Source organism: Apostichopus japonicus, chromosome 16 (assembly GCF_037975245.1).
Source record: "Apostichopus japonicus isolate 1M-3 chromosome 16, ASM3797524v1, whole genome shotgun sequence".
In the NCBI taxonomy this organism is placed as follows: Eukaryota; Metazoa; Echinodermata; class Holothuroidea; order Aspidochirotida; family Stichopodidae; genus Apostichopus; species Apostichopus japonicus.
The window spans coordinates 40,285,446-40,300,929 of NC_092576.1; the positions used below are offsets into that span (position 1 = coordinate 40,285,446).

General features: G+C 34.5%; 2 protein-coding genes across 4 annotated transcripts; both read left to right on the top strand.

Annotated features, from left to right (window-relative positions):
* Positions 1–10,093, top strand: LOC139983526 (uncharacterized). 3 transcript variants are annotated; one of them, XM_071997141.1, is made up of 4 exons: positions 1–660; positions 3,563–3,684; positions 6,057–6,377; positions 9,316–10,093. In XM_071997141.1, exons 2-4 carry the CDS (start codon positions 3,624–3,626, stop codon positions 10,065–10,067), a joined length of 1,134 nt encoding a protein of 377 aa, XP_071853242.1. In that variant the 5' UTR covers positions 1–660; positions 3,563–3,623; the 3' UTR covers positions 10,068–10,093. The 3 variants fall into 3 exon arrangements, with proteins under 3 accessions (XP_071853242.1, XP_071853244.1, XP_071853243.1); XM_071997143.1 differs by having other exon boundaries at positions 1–657; positions 3,561–3,684; XM_071997142.1 differs by lacking the exon at positions 1–660 and having other exon boundaries at positions 2,211–3,684.
* An 84-nt stretch (positions 10,094–10,177) lies between these two features.
* LOC139982942 (uncharacterized) lies at positions 10,178–15,484 on the top strand. The gene is made up of 7 exons (XM_071996159.1): positions 10,178–10,604; positions 10,702–10,815; positions 11,459–11,508; positions 12,209–12,230; positions 12,703–14,219; positions 14,866–15,071; positions 15,297–15,484. Exons 1-7 carry the CDS (start codon positions 10,202–10,204, stop codon positions 15,460–15,462), a joined length of 2,478 nt encoding a protein of 825 aa, XP_071852260.1. The 5' UTR covers positions 10,178–10,201; the 3' UTR covers positions 15,463–15,484.

A 15,484-nucleotide genomic window follows, 5' to 3' on the forward strand; every position in this document is an offset into this window, starting at 1 on the left:
ATAATAATTTGAAAATTATCAGTAGCGAATCATTACCCTACATGGCAACAGTGTTCAGAATTTTAGGCTTCGTAGGAATAGAAGGAAACATAACTTGTTTGGAACTGTTTAGTTACCCCGTTCTGTAACATTTATAGTTCTCAATATTTGTATACCTCAGACACTTCATTAGTTTCTATAAGTTTGGAAAGGTCTTGGAAGCTCCGTGTGCTTACTTGTAAACAATAATTTGTGATCGCTTTTGCTTTGCTTTGCCCAAATACCTAATTGTGTACACGTTGACAAACGGTTTTTCTTCTTCGGAATGTGTAAGTATAACGGTTTTTGAGACAATGTTAGATGTAATTAAAAAACTGACTACGGAAATTCAGCAGTATGTCTTTATGAGCCAATCCGACTAGTTAATAATTATGGTAGTGTATATCCTATAATAAAGACATAAATGTACACGGATTTTATGAATTTTGTTCCGATTGAAAATCTTCAACGACAACTGAATTGTTACAAAGTTCGATGTTTCACAAACGCTTATTCTTAAGTTACAATACCTGGATCTTCTCGCGTCCGTGGATATACTACACTGACAAGAAAAAATAACATTTATTCAGTGTCTAGTAAACTATTGTCAAAGGATATTGTGACAACTTACAAAATTAAAGGGTAAGTTTCTGTATTTTCATTTATTTCCTTTGTATAGGACTGGACATATCAAGATTATCCTAAGGGTCCTCATGTTACATACAATTATATCAAGGAAGAAAAACTTGTCACTTATGACGAGACTACTATCAATTCATCATAGAGCTCCCTCGAAACATTGCACATTGAAATCAAAGAGAAATTCCTTTAATACCAATGAAAATCTCATAAACATTAACATTCATGTTAAACAACAGATATTCACACAATATGAAATACAGAGTGCGATTGATGATAAACCACAGTGTACAAATGCAGTAAATAAGGTGTTTATGTTGGGATAGTTTGTTATGGTTAAACAAATCCCTCAAAGGGTAAACCTCCATCATGGATTTAAGGTTTATTCCCACACTTCAGACGTCTTGAGTTGTGGAAGTAAGAACAAGATAGTCCAAACGTCCCTGTTGATTCCCTTTAAAGAAAAACGTGTTTGTAGTTTACACGTGGTTTTAGATTTGTCGACTTGTAATTGTCTCCATAAAGGTAATGTGCAATAAATTTTGCATCTGATATGGTAACGGACATGTTCGTGAATCATTATCATTATCATTGGAGACACGAAATGAACAATTTGAATTTATTCAAGGCACTCTACTTGTTTGAAATTAGTTTTATTGAAATAAATAATCTGATCCTGCCATGAACCGTAATTTGGTTATATATCCCCAACCCCATGGATGGGTTACATCAATTGAATCATACCCGACTTAAAATGTTCCTAATGGAAGAGATTTTTCACATTAAAAAGGTGAAAGATTTTACTTATATTTCCAACAACTTCACAGCAAATAAAGAAATTTCAGGGTACGGTAATGATGTACTTGTGAAATAATGAAACCTACGAACAAACTTCACATATTATATGAAAGTGTCGCCAAACGTTGATTCCATCTTTAAAATTGTGCGAAAAAATATGTGGTACATTTGACGACAGCTCGTATACGATATGCAGCCTAAGCGTTCAACGTAGTTGGTCAAACAGACTAACGAATCATACAACATAAGTAACAACAGGAAGGATAGGCATGTGTCGTTTCAACCAAAAAAGTACTAGCACACAGTTTCATGTTTCTCAAGTCGGTGGGCAATGTGATCGTTCATTTGAAAAGAGGTTAGAACTAGTGTTATAGAAAACGCAGATATTTTGTTTTTTGCTAATTTTCTACCAGGACTTCGCAAATAAGAGCTATACAAGTGGTTACTGTTTGTGAGTTGTGCAAACGATAATAACTTACGATGACCGAGTATAATGTTGATATATTGTGTGGTAGTGCACGACTTCCTGTGCGAGATTTCTTCTTTTTTTTATATATTTTTTTTTAATGAAAGTATCACAAAACGTCAAAGTCGAGAACCGTCGCCAAACTTCGCGACGTGTTTGATACGGTAGCCTCGACGTGGCAGCACTGTATATATATATATATATATATATATATATATATATATATATATATATATATATATATATATATATATATATATATATATATATATATATATATATATATATATATATAAGCAAGTCATATTGTGGCGAACATTCATGTTATCGTCACAAAGTTTGCCCAAACATATACTAAAATTAGTATTATGTATGTTGATGTCATTAAGTTTAACTTTATCTGTTACAAACAAGGGAAGTAAAAATCATATAGGCTATATAAAGTAGTTTTTGTGTGTGTCTTTCTACCATAACTCTAAGAAAAAGATGCAAACCCTGTCTGTCCAACTTTTTCACCGAAATGACATTACATGAAATATGACAAGAAAGTAGAATTGCCTACTTGTTTTTGGACACATAAGCGTAAGGCAATCTTTCTGCCAGATGCAATGTAAGTAGCAAAGATAATAGAAAATACTTTCTTGCTGCTCGATCTGTATTTCTTGGGATATACAGTGCCTATCTACCAGAAGGACAGTCAGACAGGGCCCAGTGGGCATGCCCATTTACTTTCAGATCAGTGTTCTTCCATCCACCTCTTGATTTGTCCCAATATCACGTTAACAACAGATTCACAAGAAATAGCACATCATTATTGTGGCCCTCCCTTTAATTATTGGTGCCCCTCCATAAATTTTTGCAACCACTCCAACTCGGATTACCACATGGGGCCAATGTTTATATCACACTGTATACTCACATTAATTAGCGGTAGGCAGCCCATATTGTACCAACAAAGAAATTAGTGTGATTTTTCCTTGGTTTATCCACACTGATTTCCCCCATTTATAACTCATGTCAAACCCCACATGGGACCCAATAAGTCATCCAAAAATTAACCCACAATATTTACCAACTTGTAGCCCACAAACATTTGGCAAGGTCGAAAATGTGAAAGGTAGACCACGTAGACCACTTCCCACACATAACTAACATAAATATGTACTCCACGGTTATTTCACACCCATGTTAACCCCACTATGTGAAAAGTAAAACCCACATGGGCCAACAAGGTTTAGATGACTGGGACAAAAAATGGTATATGCCCAATAAATGTCAAATAAGTATTTAAAATGTGCAAAGACATGTCAACTAACAATTTATATACCCCGACCTAATACATGCGTATTTTTCGTTGTACCTTAACAACATATTTATACTATAAAAAGTTTCAAGCTGCCTCCTTGGCATTCAATAACTTGTAGAAATCGTTATGAAACTAATTTATTTGCTAGATAACCCGATTCTCATCAGTAGTATTATAAGTAGAAGCTGGTTATGGTTAAAACGGTTACCCGGTTATTGCTAGGATATGTTTAACAGCTTCACAGTTCCCTGTCACCTTTTTCTTCGCTTTCCTTTTTATTTTTTCAGAATAAAAAATATATATATATCCTATTGTCACCAATTGTTTGTTTTCAGAACAAAACAAATTAAGCAGATATATCATCCTTCAATGGTTTTCTCGGACATATGAGAAAACATGGCGATTCTCGACACAGGACTCCTTTTTGCGTTCACGGTAATAATTGCAACATCGTCAGGTAAGTAGTAATCAAGTGAAAGGTGAATAAGCATTAATAACGTACCTACCAGTAGCTGCTCTGTCGTGCCTGAATATCGTAAGAGTCTATTTATAAATTACCACACAATAGTTTGCAAACGTGCACGTCTTTCCTATGTAGTCACGACGGCGCGTGTGTTGGTGTGAGTGACGCCCGCTTGTGTACACGATATTACAAGAATGGAACCGTGGATAGTTTTCATACTTGGTTTTTAGACGCCCAATATCAAGTTGAAAATCCCTATTGCTCTTGATGGAGGTCAAAAGAGAATAAGCGCTGAAAACCTATGTTAGGAACCGTGGATGCTTTTCATACTTGGCATGTAAATGCATTACAGTAAGTATGAGAACTGTTTTGCTTGTGACCGAGGTCGAATATCATATGAGGTCACTAGAGGTCCAACGCTGAAGACGTTGTAAACATGATATCTCATGATAGGAAGTATGAATACTCTTCATATTTGCCATGTATGCACCATAATTAACAGAAAAACTGAGTTGTTTAGGTAGAGATCGCTCATCATCTGAATTCACCAGATGTCAAGCACTGAAAACCTTGTAAACAGGATATTACAAGATACGAGGCATGATTACTTCTCATACTTATCATGAGGATGCGTTATTATGTTTTCTTGTTTTGTTTTGAAGAGGTCATAAGTCATCTGGGTCACGAGTGGTCAAACTCTGAAAACTTTTCAAATATGAAATTCAATTTTCCATATAATCGATTCTTCTCATGTATGATAGATGCATTTTCCATATTGCGTAGGATTGTGGAGGTCAAATATTATCTAATGTCACCAGAGGTCAATCGCTGAAAATGTTGTTAGCATAATATCTCACGATTAGATGTTAGGATAATTGTTATACTTGGAATATGTATGCGACATTTTGAGTAGAAGAACACTGTTGTTGGTGGAGGGCAAAGGTCAGCTAGGTCATCAGATGTCAAATACTGAAAACATTTTCAAAAGTTTATCTCAAGATTGGGAGAATTAATATTTGTCTTACTTAGCATTTGCATGTGTCATCTTGACATAACGGATACTATAGCTTATCGTGGAGCTCAAATGTCACCTGAGGCCACCAGATTGTGAACACTGGAAATCGTGTTAACATAATATCTCAAGATAGGAGGCATAGATAGTTGTCATACTTTTCATGTGATTGTTGATGCGTTATATTGGTTTTTGTGTGATTGTTTTGGTGGAGGTGTCTGGGTCACCAGCGGTCAAGCTGTGAGAACTTTTAAACATGACACCTCATAGCAACAATGTATATTTCTAATACATGATATATGGTTTTGCAATATGGAGTAAAAGAATCCTGTTGGTGATATAGGTCAACGTTTAATTGAGGTCAGTAGAGGTAAAACTCTGAAAACATGAAATATGAAGGTAAGAACCATGGATACTTCCCATACTTGTGTGGATGCACCACATTGAGAGGAAAAACCCATTGTTTTTGGTGGAGGTGTGTATTGCCACGTATAGTAGACTGCCCTATTTATATAAAAATTGCTGTATCTTTAGAACATGAACTTCAAATAATGAGCTTTTATGTGCTAATATATGTCTTATGTAGTGAAAAGTGTTTACACAAATTTGTGTAAGTCAGAGTTCATTTAAGGTCAATAGGGGTAAAACTTGGAATCCTTGTATACCCGATATCTCCAGATAGGAAACTTTAGTGGCTCTCATATTTGGCATGCGGCTTTTCTATAATCAGTACTAGGACCTTATTGAATTTTGTGGAGGTCAAAGATCATTTAAGGTTATCAAAAGTGACAATCTGTAAATCCTTACAAACAAATCCTTGTAGACACGATAGTTACATTACAGAGATAATATTTGGCCTGAATCTAATGAGTAGACAACGGGATTATTTGTGTGAATGTCAATATCATTTGGGGTCAACAAAGGTCAACATTTCAAAGGGATCTCATCAGGATAACAATTAAAAAGGCAAAGTCAGCTCTTTGCTGTTTGATAGAGCAAGTACAACACATTTATTAACAAGAAAAGACGTCCCTTTGTCTTTCGTTCATCGCTTTGGTATCATGTCACACGATTCTGTTATCAAACCATGTAAGCATTGAATATTTCTAGATTTATACTGCTCTCCATCTGAACTTCAGCCATTGTTAGATTGCACACTGCAATTATGCTACATATATGTATAACATTTAAAGGCAAGGAACCACTGGGAGCGGTCTCACTCTGAATTGCTTTGTTCTTTAATCTGTAGATTTTATCGTTTCTAAATAGAATAATTTAACGCCTTAAGTAAATGAAACCACTGCTGAGTTCGAGAACTATGACATAGCACATTTCATGTTTTCCCATTGTACAGCAACTACGGTAGAAGATAAAGAATGCGAACGGACACAGCATGTCGAAATTGGTACAGTAGGACTAATTCCGTGTCATTGCAATGGAAGCTCTATGGCAATTATAGCTTGGGTGAATGTTAACAAAAGGAAGACCCTTTTGTTACTCCATAATGGTGAGAAAATTGGAGATGGCTACGAATCTGGAGAATATGATATTTATCCTAACGGATCGTTACTTATAAATAACGTGACCGTGAGCCATGAATCTGTATACCGAGTATCAACGGCAATCTCCATTTCGGGGTTTAGAATTTCGAAGAATATCTGTGTGCAAACAACTGGTATGTAGCTTTCAGCAATTAATTTAGCAATTATTATCATTATTAAAAAACCGCTCCCACACAATTCAGTAACTTAAGTGGATTAATAACAATGTAATTATGTTTTACTTGAAATTGGCCCTGTGTGGATGGGTGTGTGTAAGTGAAACTTACTTGTAAACACGCAATTAAAAAACAAAATTAAAGATGTATTAACTGCATATTTGGTATGTGGATCCGTCGTATTGACTAAAATAAACGCTATTCTTATCTGCGACTTTCAAAGATCTTTTGAGTTCAAAAGAGGTCAATTTCTGATAACCTTGCAAACATGTTAACTCAAAAAATACATCTTTCTTGAACTTCATACTTGGGAGTCTAAAAACATTGTAATCATGATAACTCCTAAAGCTACAAGTTATCTCAGAGTTCTCCATTGTTATGATTTCTATGTGGTGAACACGGTTTGGTCAATATTAGTTCAGTAGAGTTTTTCTTTGATTTAGATATATATGTCTTCAGCAAAATATGCAATAATTCAGGAAATTAAATATGTTTTAAAGAGTTGTTATTTTTGCTTTTATCTGCTTTACACAAACTCACAGTGGAACTTGCAATTTTCAATGGCAGTGCGTTAAGGGGTCAAAAGGTCAAATATATCAAATCGTCTCAAAAATATTTACACTGTCTATGATTTATACTCGAATTGAGCTTCAGCATTATGATGTGAGAATGTTTTAAAGTGAATAAGCAATTTCATGTTCCCTCTTATTCGGTAACAAAAGATATGAAAGGGATGGTTGGTGATAGAGCTGATTTGCTAGCTAAAAATTGGAGAAGAAAATATGTTCATTTACTCATACATACATGTTTTTAAATTCCACATACTGTAGAAATACTCTTCTTTCTGGAAATTGAAACATTTTGAAATAAATGTCTTTACTGTAAAATACTTACAAGTGAATTAATTAGTTGATGCCTACAAAGAATGTGTCCCTAAATGACTGGGAAAAGAGTGCACTACAATGCTATTTCAATTTTTCGGGGGCGAGGCGGGCCGTTTTTTTTCAGTTGGGTAAAAATAAGATTGAACCTTTTCTTTGCAGTATTATTTATAGTCTTTCCGACGTGCTATCGATTGGCTTCACAGTTAACTTGCGTTGCACCTTTTCATTGGCAAGGTTTGATCGGTGAATATAGTAGGAGGTGCATTTGAAGTATTTGTTTGGTTGTTGGCAGGTTTCGGAGTTGTTTCTTTTTCTGTAAAAAAGGAAATTGTGGCTTAATATTTGTCAGTGTTCTAAAAGATACTTCCATGTTTGTTGGAGATGTTGCACTATCGGATACACTAAAATTAGAAGCATTACTGGTTTATTGAATCATTGGGACAAGACAAAAACAAAACACTTTTAGAAAGAAACAGAGCACATTTCCTTCAACTGTTACAATACCAGTAACGTTTCAAAAAAAATTATTACATAGTAGATCTGACATATATATTATAATAATGTTCTATGAAATTTATCCAAATTAGATAAAACAACGAAAATGCCCCGTCCCACCGCCTCTAGGCCTCTACTCCAAATTCAAGTTTCAAACAGGAAATCATATTATTAAAAAGGGTTAAAGTGATATTGCACAAAAACGAGTATCTTTCAGATGATGGCAAAAAAAGCCTCTGCTGCATACATGTAAACATGATCAAAGAGTGTAATGTATTTCAGGTAAAATCAAGGTAGCGGAAGGACTTCAAAATTCATGCACAAAACACATGGACAAAATACATGCAGGAAAAAGTTAAGACCCAGATTTGCAAATATTTGTGGCGGCGAGCATTTAATTTTGCACACGTTACGAGTACAGCTCCCCTTGAGTAGCAAACTTCTTCAAAACACTACGTACACTTATCTACTTTGGTTCGTTGTTCTCAAATTAAACAAGATCGGTAACATTCGAACGTATTTTAGTAAACAACATCCTGCAACTAATATTAATCTTATTTAACCGCAACGACTGGCGTTATCTGTACTAATTCAGCTCATGCAACATAGGCACTTGTAACGTTATTTCTGTGGCTTGGCATTGCATTCTATGGCCGTATTTGGCTTATATTACGTGTTTTTGATTATGATAAATCAGGGCCAGGAAATCGACAAAGCAGTATTAAATAGACCGGAGGGTGTTACATTTGCAATTATAGAATGTAGGTCTATATGTATTCGTTAGATTAATCGTCCATTAGATTTTCTTTATACCACGGTACGTTCACAAAATTTCGCTAACTAAGCAGGGTGCCTTAACGTTAGCATGTTGTTCAATTTGACCAATCAGTGTCCAGGACTCTGTGTATGCTCTGTCACATCCGAAACAGGCATGATTCGTGATTGACAGCTCGGTTGTGATGGTTTCAGTCATCATTTATTCGTTTATATTACAGGTGTATGTTAGCTAGAGTACTCTCTAGAAACATTACACCATAAAGCCTAGCGTTGGTGTAGCCTACGTTATAGGATCATGCGCTGAACTGACCGAAAGAACTATAAAAGGGTTGCAGTAACAAAGGCCACTCCATTGTATATCAACAACTAACTAACTTTCACCTCCACTGCACACTACAATGACACGTGTTTGTATACAAATACAGTTGTTCTAGTTTGTGGTGGCATTGGTTTAAACGCTATTAATCTTCCTATGCATAACCGTGAATTACGGTTAACTACTTAGATAAATCCGTTTGGTAACCGGTCAATGTGATAAAGTCTCTCGTACAATTCCGTAGGTAGGTCTCAAAGTGTGTCAAAATAACTAAATATATCAAACTGATCTTTTACGGTTCTTCACATGGAAACGCGATACAACAATCATCGCCGTTCAATAACTTTCAGATACAGTCATGTGTTCATCAATAATCAATGTGATCAATACAAGAGAATGTAATCTTCAATGTTCTTCTTTCTAGTGAAACCAGCTATAACCATTCCCGTCATCCAGGGGTGTTCGAACACATACGGTATTACATGTGTTAAGTCGACAGCTCATTCCGTTGAGGTTAACTGCTTTGTCAGAGATAGCCGTCCCGCAGTCAAATTGAGTTGGACGATAAGAACTCATGGTGGCGATCACATCCTACCATCAAACTACAGGAATTTCACAACTGATAACGTAATATATACATCACATGTTACAACAACGTTCTCTTTCAGAGAGTCATCTGTTTTAAGTCTTCTGGTCTGCCGAGCTAATAGTGTACCACTGAATCTGGTGGAAGAAGAAAACGTTCTTTTGATTGAAAAAGAGATGGATTACACTTCTTTGGCAACTCCCATTAGAATATATTTGAATATCTATTCACCGATGAATTTATCCTGTACAGACCTTGGATTTAATTTAGTCATTTGGAAGTGGTCACATGAACAAGTGGCTTTTGAAACTCTGTATGTAAGCATCTTTCACAAAAGTAATCACACAATGATCGGCAACAACGAATACAAGCTAGAAGATGAGGGCAGTCTTTCTTTACAGAACACGTTGGTAGAACACGAAAGACTATACGCGTGTGTTTACGATAACGGTTTCAGTGGGGGCATTGTGCTGTACGATGTGCTAGTGATGGGTAAGACGGTTTATATCATGTTATCTTTTATGCTTCTCAGTCTCTACTGTATCACCAAAATAGTATATTTGCAAATATACGTTTCCCAAATTGCATAATACTTTAAACTATTAGGCATATTATTAACGTTATAGAGAAAATGCAGTATCGCAAGATACTTTTTCGTTTTGGCACATAGTTTAACTCCTCCATGCTATATGCCATTGGACCTCGAAACAGTTTCAGGAACGAAATGCTCGAAAACTTACACAAAATATACAAACATATAATCTATTTGATACATTATTGCCTTTCAGTTGATCCAACTCCAGTTTTTCCAGTCATAGCTGGATGCAATCACCAACAATATTGCGTCTTGGAGAAACAACCTCAGGACGTTTTGACTTGCTCGGTGCTGGGAATAAGACCTAAAGTGGCTCTTGAATGGAGAGTCTTTCGAGAGCAAACAACAATTGACTTTACACAACATCAATTTAAGGAGACACAGATGGGTGACTTGTATGATATATCTCTGACAGTTAATTTTGACTTTCCTCAAACAACTCAAAATAAAGTTACCGTCGAGTGTCGCGCTGTAGGAGAGAATGCTGATCTATTCAGCCTTTCTACGAAGATTGATCTGCTCTTTCCACATGGTAAGTCAATACACGTCGCATTAAATGCGCAGATTTGTGAAGTGTTTCCATGATTACTTGTTGTTTGCTACATTTCCACATATTGTTTTATTAACAGTGCTTCCCACAGAACAGAGATCAAACACCTCCGCAATAACCATAATCGCCGTATTGGTGGTCACGATGATGATCATCATCACAGTCGCTGTGGTAATTGGATACAGAATAAGAGGTACATAATACTATTAATGTTACATGATTTACATATATTTTGATTATATGTGTATATAACTATTTTTCAACTACAACAGAAATGCATAAAAACATAGAATACTAGACGTAGCTACAGTATGTCAACATAGTATGCATGATTACAGCGATGATATACTGTACGTACCGAAAACTTTGTGAAATTAAAAACCTTTACTAGTGAATAAATGTACGTGTCCATCATGTAAAGTACACATGACGTATGCACAAACAGACAAACAGTCGTCTTTAAGTTGCTTTCTGGTAGAGTGAACACTGCACAACTCCTTTTCAAGATTATTATTTCATTAAAGTGAAACATTAAGGATAACGATAATAATTTTCTGATAAACTATACTATTTCGTCATGTGTGTGTTTTTTTTCTATTTAAATAGCACATAGGATGCAAGGTTCATTGCATAATTACTTTAGGGTCAAATTGATCCACTATAACTGCATTTATTTCTGTACGAGAACTGAACTTCAGATTTACCGAAAATTGTAATTTGTAAAAGATTCACACAAACCATGCAAGTCAAGTAAGAATTTTCTTTCCATGACAAAATCTTTAGCTACCCACAACATTCTACATCAGGATTTTAATACATGCTCGTATTATTTTCAGCGAGGAAAAATAAAACGAAACGAATTAAGCCTGGTGATACAGAAAGTGAGGTAATGTTTAGTAATGTACTTTCTTTTTATAAATAAAGAAGGCAGTCACTATATTCTTAAAGCAGCAAACAAGGTTACTCTTTTTCGCGGTTCTTGACTGGAGTTGATTTGTAATTATTTTTATTCATGAAACTGTATAATCGCTTTCATCATCTAAAGATGTAAGCAAGTTTCCATTATACGTTTACACTTTGATATATATATATATATATATATATATATATATATATATATATATATATATATATATATATATATATATATATATATATATATATATATATATATATATATATATATATATATATATATATATATATATATTTATATATATATATATATATATTTATTTATATATATATATATATATATATATATATATATATATATATATATATATATATATATATATATATATATATATATATATATATATATATATATATATATATATATATATATATATATATATATATATATACATATATGGGACACATTCAGTTTAACATTGTTGGAAATATTGCTGTTGTCCCTCAAACAGCCGCCATTAATTCAACAAATTTTAGACAATTAGTTTCATATATAAATCAAATGTAGACAGGAGAGAACGCTATGGGAAGTATCGTTGATGCAAAATATCATACTTTATGATATCGTGTTAAAGTATAATAAAACCAGTGGTATGTTTTCCTTTTCACAGGGTATCCCAATGCTGGAAAATGGTATGTGTTGCAGAAAATACTAACTTGACTTTAATATCGTAAATTGGTAATATACATTACACTAACAAAACGAAGAACAAAAACTTGTCGTGATGTGGTCAACCTTTTATAAGCACCTTACATCGTAAACACTGTATTGTAGTAAAAAATATGCATTCCTACTTGATTCCAAAATACTGCGCATTATCGCTAAATTATGAGTACACACATAGACACACTCTATTCTGGTGGATGATATGTTAATGATACTTGTCATGTAGTGCTACACAAGGATATCTTATATGTGCCACTGATGGATATGTTGATATTTTGTATTTATCTAAATCTTTATTGTGAAGAGCCTGGTTAATTCAGATTGACTCTGCCCGCCAACAAGGGTTTAGTTTGATACAATTTTATTTCAAATTATTAACGAATCCATATAACTGAAAATTATTATATACATTGCTAACCATGGTTGTTCGTATCACAGATTACTCGGAGAAAGCTGAGCGCTTCATCGGACACTTAAAAGCAAATTATGAAATATTGTACGATTCTGTGCAACCAATCCCCTACGTTAAAGATAGGATGTATTGCGTGGACAAGATATTTGTTGAGGGCGGTATTGAATATATGACAGGTTTATCTGAAGGAAAGGCACAGTGGGATAAATTGTTATCCTATCAAGAATTAGTCCAAAAAAACTGCATAAAAACAAAGCGACAGATTCTTGAAGGTGAACCTGGCTACGGCAAGTCAACGTTGACTTTACAGTTGCTTTATGACTGGTGCAAGTCGATCCCTACATCACCGTTAAAGGAAGTAGACGTTATTATATATTTACGTCTACGGCAACTTGGAGGAGTTAAATCGATTTTTAGTGCGATTAGACAATTCATTCTACCGAGGGATTCAGATATCAATGAGGAAGATATAAACGAAATATTGAATCAAACGAAATCCGTTTTGGTTTTACTTGATGGCTTTGATGAGTATCCCGAACAAGAAAGTACAGAAACAGACATTTATCACATCATGAAGAAAAAAATGTTTCAGGGATTTAAAGTCATTCTAACGACAAGACCCTCTTGTGTACCACAAGAAATTGCACCTCACTCCGACCGTGTTCGGCTAACAGGGTTCGGTGAAGAGGCGCGCAGAAAGTATGTTGAAAAGGCGGTTATTGGAAAGGCTGGAAAAGCTGTTGATAAAATTATGAGAAAATTGCAGAAAAACCCTGTTCTTGATGACCTCTGTCAAGTCCCACTCTTCTTTGTCATGTTTGCACACATGACGTACGAAAAAGTACAACTTGTGACATTCAATTCCGTAACTAGTTTTTTTCGTTTCATGATAGCTTCTTTTCACAGTCACATGAGAAATAAAATGAAAGATGACAACGTCGAAAAGTTCCAGTTAATGGAAAATGAACACAAAGAGCTAGATAAAATCGCTTTTGAAGCGTTGAGTGGAAAGAACCAGAAAATTGTTTGGGATCGTGAGCAACTTCGCAATCAGCTAGGACATGAATTTTACGATCGATATATTCGTATTGGAATTTTAGTGGAAGAAGAAATTCTAAATATTCCAGATACATTGTACCCACAAAGCCATATTCAGTACAAAAGAGAAGTTCGTTTTTATCACAAACTATTTTGTGAATGGTACGCTGCTCATTACGTTGCTGAACAATTAGCAAGTGGACGAATTTATTCTATCCACAATTTTCTGCAGAATGTAGATCCTTTTGATCTACAATATGTGTACAGATTTGCGTGTGGACTTAACAACATTGCAGCGGAAAATATCATCCAATACTTGCAGAATGAGATTGAGGGTAAAAAATTCGCAATTTTGTGCATGCTAGAACAGGAAGACAAAACTGACAGATTGATAAAAATAGTGTCTGATCTAGTTTTGTCTAGTGTTATGACCATTAGTAAGGATGAGAGCAAAGTAATGCAGAGATCGACACTTCAAATACTGGATGTTGCATCTAAAAAGCAGGTAATGCAGTTACGATTCGTCAAGTTTGTTTTTAATATTAGGACGCTAATAAATAATGTAGACCCCAACTATAAGTGAGGAACATCAAATCAACACTTGGAAGCATGTTAACAGTAGACGATCGATCTATTAGCTACCAAAATGTCTTCATTATTGAATACAAAGCATGTCAAGTACGATGATAGTACCATACAGTCCACGTTCTTACCTTGGCAAGAGTCGCATCACCAAACTCAGAGTGGTTGTAAAACTACTGTACTGAATGTAGATTCATTTATTTAAAGAACATTGATTAATATATGTACTCTGTGATTCTATTTTACTGAGGAAACTTCACTTTGTACATATATATAAACTAAAGCGATACTCCAAGGCAGCTATTTGAGATCACATTCATTCAATATTATGTTCGTTATTTTTTTTTTTTTTTTTAGGACGCTGTGTCTTGAATCAGCATGAAAATAAACGTATTTGCGAAACAATCCAAGTGACGACAATATTATATACCTGGATTGAAACAATTAAACTTGTATTTAATTATGTATCGGCTGAATAATATAATTGGAATAGTAGTATTTATTTAAACCGCTGTCATCACTTCCCTGTATGTATGAATAATTTATTCCATGCAAACATTTTCGTTTAGGTTCCAATCTCCTGTTTATTACTGGATAAGAGCCTTTCCGAAGCCAGTGACAAAGGTATTAGTCTAGAATCTGGGTTTCATATTCCAGTTCTGTCAACAATTAAGAAGATAGAAATCAGATCAGAAAAGGGAACAGAATTAACGAATGACCAACTGCTAGGAGTAGTTAGTTATGCACAACAATGTCATAAGCTAACGAAATTGATGTAAGTACAAATTTTATACGTTAAGACATTCTGATCTTAAATCATTCGGTGAAGTGGAAATGTAAACTTGTAATAATAAATTTGAAATATAATAACTCATATTTGTTGCTTATCTCACTAAATGTTACGTTAATAGAATCACCATAATCCGAGTAAAAAAAAAAAGTAAAATGAGCTATACACTAGCTCGTGTTATATTAAAATAACTTCCTCTTTTGTCCTCAGGTTTATTGACTGCCTGCTGCCACTCTCATTTTCTACCAAGTTTGTATCTACTTTCCTGAATTCTAAACATCCTCAAGGTATGATCGGACTAATTAAAAACAGAGTTAATTTCAGAGTACTATTCATTAACAAAATAAAGGAAAGCGGAAGTATCCGATTTAAATAAAAAGTCAACCAGTGTAGCTGCT